General features: G+C 56.3%; 1 protein-coding gene across 25 annotated transcripts in view; it reads left to right on the forward strand.

Moving 5' to 3' along the window:
* TNS1 (tensin 1) overlaps positions 1-8,928 on the forward strand; it is a 218,380-nt gene extending 209,452 nt beyond the window's left edge. For all 25 annotated transcript variants that reach the window (XM_046643901.1, XM_046643903.1, XM_046643902.1 and 22 more), the window contains 3 exons: positions 485-553; positions 996-1,028; positions 4,229-8,928. In XM_046643901.1, the coding sequence (XP_046499857.1) occupies positions 485-553; positions 996-1,028; positions 4,229-4,373 (247 nt within the window). In that variant the 3' untranslated portion in view covers positions 4,374-8,928. The remainder of the gene's footprint in view (positions 1-484; positions 554-995; positions 1,029-4,228) is intronic.
* The last annotated feature ends 371 nt before the right edge of the window (positions 8,929-9,299 follow it).

The raw sequence follows: 9,299 nt of genomic DNA on the forward strand, positions 1-9,299 counted from the left end.
CATCCATCCATCCACTCATCCATCTACCCATCCATCCATCCCCCATTCATCCACCCACTCATCCATCTACCCATCCATCCATCCATCAGTCTCCCATCCGTCCATCCATCCATCCCTCTACAGACATGCCTTTGTTGAGTATACACCTGCAAATGCAATTGATAAAATCACCTGCTTTCTAGAGCAGAGCCTTTTCTCTCAGGCTCTCTCTTAACATGTCCCCCAGCCCCTGTCTTTCCTCCTCCCGGCTCCCTCCCATTTATCCTTCCTCAGTGCCGGTTTCTTCCTTCTTTTACTAGCCTCCAGCATTTGGGACGTGTTTCTATGACACATCTCTCTGTTCCTGTGCATTGATTATGTTCCCACTGTGAGCAGCCCAGGCTAACCTATGACAGCCACAGATGGTGGCCTGACCTGCAGGTGGAAGGTAGAGAAGAGCAGTCACTCCAGCACTCACTGTGTTTATCTAATGTCTGTGCCACAGGCTCTTCTTCAGACGACACTACCCCCTCAACACTGTCACCTTCTGTGACCTGGATCCACAGGAGAGAAAGTAAGTCTCTTGTAAACACCACCAGCTGGCTCTGGAACACTGAAGTCTGTGTGTGTGCAAGCTTGTGTGTGTGCATGTGTGTAGTCTTGGTTCAGCTTGAAGATCTGCCTGAGTGTGGGGGACTCTGAGTAACTATACTGGGCATCTTTCTGAGTTTTCCCCGCCACAAATTTGGAGCTCCTCCCAGGGACTCACATGCCTGCTTCCACTCGCTCTGCTGTGTCCCCCCCCCCGGAATCTGCTCCTCCTCTCCATGTTGGGGAAAGCTCCTTGGGGGGCAGACACAGTGTTCTCTCTCCACCTGGGGTTCCCCCCGTGGTTCGGAGGCTCCCATCCCCCTGGAACAGGGCCTCCCCCGCCTTCCCCGGAAGGTCTGGGCACACCCAGGGCTGGGCTTGGAGGAGAAGGCGGAGTTTACACTGTGCCGTCTTTCTCTCTGTAGGTGGATGAAGACGGACGGAGGTGCCCCTGCTAAGTAAGTGTGGCTTCTCCCCGACCCAGCTGGCAGGTCTCTGTGCTCTGTGGCACAGGGGAGCGGGGTCAGGGTTAGAATCTGGCACTGGGCCATGGGGGAGGCAAAGGGCATTGAGGGTCGCTCAGCTTTGGAGAAAACCTTGACAGGCAGCCAGGTCTTTTGCCGTCTCCTGCCTCTGGTCTTGTCACCTTCCTGCTCCCAGGACAAGCCCGGCAGGGAGCTGAGGAAGTGGACAGAAAGCCGAGTTTACTGGAGGCAAGAGCAGTGGGCTTGTTCAGACGATCTTTTCTGCCCCAGTCCTGGCTTCCTTGATTGTGTTCTTGCCCTGTGGGTGGGCTTCTGTGAATGGTGTGGCTGGGCTCCACTTCTTCCTCAGGATGCCGGGAGCCCAGCAAGTCCAAATTCCAGGGGCGGCCCTGGGGCCTTTTGGTCGACTCTTCCATCTGTTTGGCATTTCCCAAGTGCCTGTGAGAACTCGGCCCCGGGAGGACTCAGAGTGGGGCCTGACCCTGGCACAGCGGGTGGGGCACGCGTGTCAGCAGCACTTGACGTGCTACAGTGGTTTTCAGACTGTGTCCCAAGGAACCCTTGGGTCCTCAGGCTGCACCTGAGCTGTAAAGAGGGAGGAAAAGCCCTGTTAGGACCTGCAGTTGTTTATCAGTAGGAACCAGGGTTTTCTCAACATCACAAAACAACGCAAAGTGCAGGAATAACCTGGGTCCTGAAGCTGACATAAACTGTCCCTACTGTCTATAATTCTAGCACTTTCTTGGGCTCTTCCAAACAGCCCATTTTTCTCACTGGTTGGCTTATAATAGGTGGATGTTATGCTGCTGAATTGGTACATTTAGAGCCATAAATACTGATTTCACCTTTATATATGCAGACTTTATATATAAGATTGTTTTAGAAAAAGAAAATTTTCACTATTAAAAAAGTAAATTAAAACTGCTGCTGGGTGATCGCTGCCAAGAGGGACAGCTCACATGTGTGGGTGTGACAGAGGGGGCACGGCTGGGCAGGGCGAGATTGGGGAAAGGACTTGGGTTTGAAATGGGTCTTAAAAGTACTGTCTGGACAGGTAGAAATGGGTGTGGGGGCAGGAGAGAGACCATTTCGAGGGGGCGGGAGGCCTGGCCACCAGACTCCCTGAGGGCGGGACTGTCACATGGCTGGGGTTGATAAATACTTGTCCAAAGAAGAAACAAGAGGATGGAGGCAGGGAGGAGAGGCAGGAGGACGCACAGTGAGGCCACCTGAGTCAGGAATTAATGGGACTGACAGCTGTCAGCACAGTGAGCATTGGGGGTGTCCAGAGGGATGAGGGCACCTCACCTTCCCTGAGGTCACGTAAGGGTTAGCAGCCCAGCTGAGAGGAGGACCCAGGTGTCCAGCCTCTCAAAGCTTGCCTCACACTGACCTCCGCCTTCTCCTGGCTCTCGGGGTCATTAGGGTGGCCAAGTCCCTGCCACCAGCCAGGGGGCCGGAGCTTCCTACTTGCAGAAGTTCACTCACCACTGGGAGGAGAGAGACGGGGAGACGGGTCAGGGACAGGAGTCGGGTGCTCCCAGGCCTGGAAGCCTGCTCCACGTTCAGCAGTGGGTTTTGTGCTGAGTTCCTTCTGATGCTCAGCCTTGCTGGGTGGGGTGGCGGCTCAGGAGAGCTCAGGGCCAGGACCAGGGCGAGGCCAGCGAGACGCCTCAGCCGAACTTAAGGAGGCACTGCCCTCGGGTTCTTTGTTTTTAAAGATTTTTTTAATTTTTCCTTTTTCTTCCCAAAGCCCCCAGGTACATAGTTGTGTACTTTTAGTTGTGGGTCCTTCTAGTTGTGGCATGTGGGATGCTGCCTCAGCATGGCTTGATGAGTGGTGCCATATCTGTACCCAGAATCCAAACTGGCGAAACCCTGGGCTGCCGAAGCAGGGCGCGTGAACTTAACCACTCGGCCACGGGGCCAGCCCCTGTCTTCAGGTTCTTGCAAAGGCTCCTCCTGCCCAGGGAGCCTGAGGTTTCTTGCCTGCATCCACTCCCCCAAGCAGAGCAAGGACTTGGCTATTGTTGAACCGGCCTTGGGAGCATGGAGCTGAAATAAACATTGCAGGGGAGGGCAGGCGGGCAGTGTTTAGGCCGGCGAGGCTGGCAAGCTTGCATCCTGGCAGAACCAGGCAGCCAGGGTTGGTGCTGTCACGCAGGCAGCTCGGAGCCACTCCCTCCTTCCACCCTTATCGCTTGTCACTGCACCAAGGAGCCCAAGCAAGCCCCATGGGAAGGTGGTTCTGGGGGCTGGTCTTGAGCAGACCATTACCCCAGGCTCTGACAGGATTGTCCCAGGCAGTCCCTGAAACCAAGTTGGGAGACAACGCTGTAGGAAGCCCAGTGTGTGTGTGCGTGTACACGCATGGGGGCACGCTGTGGCAAGCTGGACCCACCTTTGCTAATTTTAGCTGTTGTGGTCCAGTCTTAGGACAGGGGTTTCCATCGGAATCTCCAGCTGTCCTGATTTCCCCATCTCGCTCTAATTAGCAACGTGCCCGGCGGGGAGGGGACCCGAGTTCACATTCTGTTCTCTGCTCTCATATTTTTAACTCTGTTTTGCACGGAGAGAATGCCAGGTCGCTCCAGTAGCTCGATGGAGGCAGTGGGGGTGGGGGAACAGGTGTGAGGCCCCCCTCCCCTTCCCGTTCTCTGGAGCCCCAGAGAAATGTCTGTGTGTGCTGGGGGGTGGTGACCCCTTGTCCTTTTGTCTCCCTGACCTTCTCCCGGTGTGTGAGAAGGCCAAGCCCTTTGACAGGCAAGCAGCATTTTATTCCTGTGTTGTGCATCCTGGGTAAGAGCCGAGGGGTAGGGGTGGGGCTGGGATGGACTGAGAAACTCGTCTAAGAATGTTCCTGTTTTATTTTTGGTCTCATCCCCACCTCTTACTGTCCAGTCTTGTCATTTGCCTCCTCCCCCTGTGCCCCCAGGGAGGAATTTATGTCCACCCTGAGACAGATGACACTGTCGTCTCCAGGACTTGGCTTTCTTGTCAGTGCAAAAGAGAGGACTCTCTTCCACTCCAACCCTAGTCCCCGACGCTCAGGGAGACTGGAGAGACGGGGAGCAGTGGCGGCCTGAAGATGAGCTCGCTCACCTGGGCGGCTCTCCAAGGCCTGGGGTCCCTGCTGCCCCCTCATGCCTGTCACCCCTCTCCTGCCCCTGCAGGCTCTTCGGGTTCGTGGCCCGGAAGCAGGGCAGCACCACGGACAACGCCTGCCACCTCTTCGCTGAGCTTGACCCCAACCAGCCTGCCTCCGCCATTGTCAACTTCGTCTCCAAGGTCATGCTGAGCGCCGGCCAGAAGAGATGAGCCCCGTCCCTGGCCCCGGGCCAGGGCCGTGGGGATGGGGCACGTGGGGAGGGGACCCATGAATCCTGACCACCCTTGAATCCAGAAGGAGGACTTTGGGCCAATTTTGGAGAAGGAGAGAAGAAAGTGCGATGTGGGGAGAGGGAAGTGAAATGCAGAGGGGAGGGGGCGAGAGAGAGAGAGAGAAAGAAAGAGACGGAGGAGAATAACTCGGATTCCCCTGGGTAGATGGACACTGTGAAACTCCCGAAGCCTCCAGACCAACCAGGTCCGCCCAGCTCCCCCTCTCCCTCTGGGAGGCCGAGCTCCTCCGAGGAGACAGACCCAGCCTCCTGGGGGTCCATATTTTGGGGGGAAATGGAAAAGCTCTGTCCCCCTAACCTAACCGCTTTGCAAGAAGAAATCAAGTTGAGTGAGTCTTTTTCTGGCCACCTCTAGGGTAGATTGCCAAACCAAAAAGAGCCAGCAAGGGACATCAGCTTTTGCTGTTGGAAGTGTCTCATTCCCGAGGTCCCTGCGTGTCTCTGTTCTGCCTCCAGTGCATAGTTCGTGTGGGTGTATGTATGCGGTATATGTATGTCCGCACCACCTGCTCACACACTGATTTGTGTCTGCCTCTCAGCCAGAATTAGAAACAGATATACATGTCCAGCTCTCATGTGTTTGTGCACACACATGCACACTGTCCAAAGAAGGTCAGAGTTGGGGTGAGAGGGCAGCAGAGAGGGACATAAGCCCTCTTCCCCAGGAACACCCAAGATTATGGGTGACAGACTCTCTCTTGGTCCCTGCACCTGTGGCCCTGGGTGCCACCAGCCCCTTCTCTTCCGCAAAGACCCCAGTGGGGTCTGGCCACTCTGCAGCATTACTCCTGTTCTGCCTTGACCCAGAGGCTGGAGCATTGGTTCAAGGAGATGGGGGCAGGCGTGTCCACAGCCTTGGGGATGAGAACCATCAGCAAGAGTGGCTCTTGAGCTCCGGGTGTCTTCCCCAAGTGTGTGGCCCTGCGGTGAGGTGGGCAGGTGGCTCCCGCCAGCTCCCAGCCCTCAGCGCCTCCTCGAGGTCTGGGCCCCGGCCGGCCTTATCTCAGACTTGCTCATCTGCATAATGCCTTTGGGGCTGCTGGGCATCGAGCTGTCCTGCTCTGCCCTGCCCTGCCCTGTGCTGTCCTGTAGGCTCCCCATGTCGGGACTTACCCTGGGGAGCCTGCTGGGTGAGGCCCAGGGGAGACGCCTCCCATCCTTGTGCTCCCTCTGCAGGTGTTGTGGGTCTGACTTTTGCTGGGCTGCCCAGGGTGACATCAGCAGAGTGCTGGGGGCTGCCACCTGTACCCCATATGGCTTGCCGACAATACCAAAGCTTTGCTCTTCCCCCTTCTGCCTCAGTCTCCCCAGCAGAGCCGAGCTGCCCGTGGAGCAGAGGCCAAAGGGCTGAGTCCATTTGGGCAGTTGCGAAACCCCATTCCCGCCAGGCAAGGGTCTAAGCTGGCAGGGAAAATTCACCCGGGCTCCATTCTTGCATAGCTTCTTAGGCCTGTGGGGGTCCCCTAGAGAGAGGCCTTGTACTGATATATAAATATATATAATATATATGTGAGACATACTGACAGAATCTGTAAGCTAATAAAATATAAGAAAAGGTTAAAAAAAGAATAGGTAAATTGACAAGAAGTATTTATTGTTTCCCATATTGCCTTATTGCCTCCCTGGGCAGAAGCTGATCCCCACTCCCTTTATATGTATAAGTGAGGCCCGAAATGTGGGGGCCTCTGTCCTTGGAGCAGCTGGGGGCTCCTCACCTGGGCCTCAGCCTGCCCTAGACTCTGGACCTCAGTGGGGATGGTCCCCGTGGTCCCTCCCCTGGGGCCCCCTTATTTCCTGGCAAGCCCAGCCTGGCTGTCAGCTCCCAGAGATGAGAGGGGAGCCGCCCCCTCACCGTGGGTCCGAGGGAGCAGGTGAGCCTGTGGGCGACGTGCGTGACTGTGGCGGGCGTGGGTGACATGTGCGACTTCTCTGTCTTTTCACCTCCAAGAAGCTGTATCAGTGTGGGCATCAGGGAGTTGGGAAGGAGAGTGTCTGAAGAAGGTGGGGAGCAGCCCCCCATTCCCAAAGATTGACACCTGTGCCTGGTGCCCAAGGTTATCCAGAGTGCTCTTCCTTCCAAGGCATTCAAGCCAGACACCCATCTTCCCTCTCCTCACCCCACTCTCTTCCCAGACAGAAGGCGGTGCCCCCTGCTTCCTCTGTGAATGTCTCAATCTCCCACAGGATGGCCCGGCCTCTCTCCTCCTGGTCTGGATGCCCTCTCCACGCTTGAGGCCGGGCCGAGCCACAGACCTCCGGCAGCCAGACCCGGGGCCAGGTCTGGGGTCAGCCTTCCCACATGCTTTCCCACCGCCCACCTGCAGCCCACCGCCCAGGCATGGCCAGCCCACTGCACTCAGGCCTGAGCTGGGCGAGAGCCTGCGGGGAGGACCCAGGGGTGCTGGGAAGCCCATCCACTCACTCCCCAGCATCCTTCTGGAGGGAGTGGTTTCCCTGAATTTGGCCTTTCCAAAGAACGATGGGGCAGGGTGCCCCCGTCCCCACAGCGGCCCTGCCTTTGCGTCAGACACTGGTTGGGAAGACAGCGTAGCCCTCCCGGGTCTCGCAGGTTAGGTCTGTGCACGCATGCACACGCGTGCGCACACACACACACCCCCCACAGCACTGCAGTATATTCTTGCCAAAGATTTCCTTTAAAAGAAAGCACTTTTAATAATTATTGTTATTATTGTATAAATGTTTATCCTTTCTTCCCTCCCTCTACCTTTTTTGCTGTTGTTTGTTGTTGAATCTGTCTGTCAGCCAGGAGAGTGCTGACTGGTCTTGAAAACAGGCGGGCAGGGAGTGTCTGGGAGAAGTTGGCGGGAAAGGGCAAGAGGTAGGGCGGGCTTGCGATGCAGCGATGCAGGCCCCGGGTAGGCTCAGGTCCCTGCCCCAGGCCAGCCTGCCTCTAGCTGTCCAGCTGGGCCTCTGGATGGCATCCGGAGGGACGGAGCTGGGAAGTGACATCTCTCTGATCAGCAGGGAGGGAAGCCCAGTGAGGTCTGTGTGGCTTTTCCCAGGAGGAACCAGCGGGGAGGACTGGGCTTGGGAACAATGGAGAGGTGACCCCAGAGGGGAAATGGGGAGGAAGTGAGCTGTTTGGAGTTGACTGGAATGTCTCTGCCGTGCGGTCCTGTGTTCTGGCTCTTTTATCTAGCCAGCCGTACGTCCCATCTGAGTTTGGGAAAGGCCTTAGGACCCTGGTCCTCACTGGAGCAGCCTCTCCCACAGCAGCTCCAAAGGCTCGCGGGCTGCTAGGGTTCCTCTGCCTGGGTGTTGAGGAATCCCTGGTATGTCAGAGGCTGGCAGGATAGGGGTGGTGGAGCCTGGTGGCCGTGTGACCGTGACAGGGAGCAGCGGCTGGACAAGGGCGATCCTTCTATAAAGGGGCTTCTAGGAGGGAGCCTTCTTCTCCCCCACCTGGTGGCCCGAGCAGAGACTGGACAGGCCCCTCATGCCATCTGGGGTGTGGAGGAGTCTGTAAGTGGAACATCTGTGCCACGGACCTTTGTCCACCACTCCCACCTCCTTGGCCTCCTCCCCTTCTTCAGCTTTTCCCAGCTTCAGGACATGCTTTAGGAGATCAAGTGGGCCAATGCCCCATCTGGGGGCTCTTTCCCGTCCCTGCATCTCCCCACACTCGGGGTCCTTGGACAGGTGGGAGGGCAGATTCCTGGAGGCCCCGGAATCCTGAGACTAGAGTCCCCTGGCCAGTGGTAACCCAGGATGTGTGTGCGCGCGTGTGCAAGTGTGGATGTGTGTGTGTGTGTATCTGCTTGTCTCTTTAGGGAACTGAGGGGTTGGGTTGGAGGTGATGGGCAACGCGAAGTCAAGTTCAGTATCACCCAGCAGCAGAAGGAATCAGGAGGCGAGGCCTGTAGGGCCCCCGATTGGTGGAATCTTGGTGATGGCGAGGGTGGGGATAGGGCACATGGGGTGGGGCTCCTCTGACCTCAGGTGTCGGGAGTGTGAGAGCACCTCTGTTTCTTCCCCGTCCCGGGCTCTTCCCAGCAGCGAGGGGATTGCAGAGGGACGTCCCAGGTTTGCCTCCCAGGCAGTGTTAAGCAGTTCGAGACTCTCCTGTGTGTCCATGTTTGGTTTGTGTGTAAGAGAGAAAGCCCTTCGGTGTGTGCACGCTGCGTTTCTCTCCTCCCTCTGACGTGTCATTCAAAACAAGTGTAAGGAATTCCCTACCGCTCCCCACCCCGTCTCCCAGGCCCTCTGCAGGAGAAGCAGGCTCCCCCAGCATCCTCCCTGCCCCCGGCTGTGTATTTATATAGATGGAAATATACTTTCTATTTTGTATCATCATGCCTATAACCTCTGCCACCTTGTATAAACCCTGGTGTATGCTACTTATCTTGGATACGAATGTATTGTACACTGAGGCTGTGTCGCTCCTGTACAGCTGCTTTGTTTCTTTGCGATCCATTGTATGGCTTTATAAATGATAAAGTGAAAGAAAAATCTGTGCTGTTATCTAGCTGTGTTGTTTGGAAAGGGGTCTTCCAGGTCTCCGGTGGGCAAAAAGGGGCCTCGCCCAGGCTCCAGGTACGTGGTGGGCATCAGGGACGCCTCTGGTGGGCGACTCACCCCAGATGCTCCTAGCAGCTTCCCCACCATCCTGGTCGTGGTTCTGATACCATGACTTCTTTATCTGGACCCTTTCAGCTAGAAGAGAAACTCAACTCAAACTGGTTTAAGATAAAAAAGGAATTTATTTTCACATGTGGCCAAGAAGGGCAGGCACAGCTGCATCTAGGGGCTCAAATGGGAGAAGCAGGAGTTTGTCTCCATCACTTGATTCTGCGTTGGCCTGATTCTCAGGCAAACTCTATCC

The sequence above is a fragment of the Equus quagga genome, chromosome 17, assembly GCF_021613505.1.
Source record: "Equus quagga isolate Etosha38 chromosome 17, UCLA_HA_Equagga_1.0, whole genome shotgun sequence".
NCBI classification, from domain to species: domain Eukaryota; kingdom Metazoa; phylum Chordata; class Mammalia; order Perissodactyla; family Equidae; genus Equus; species Equus quagga.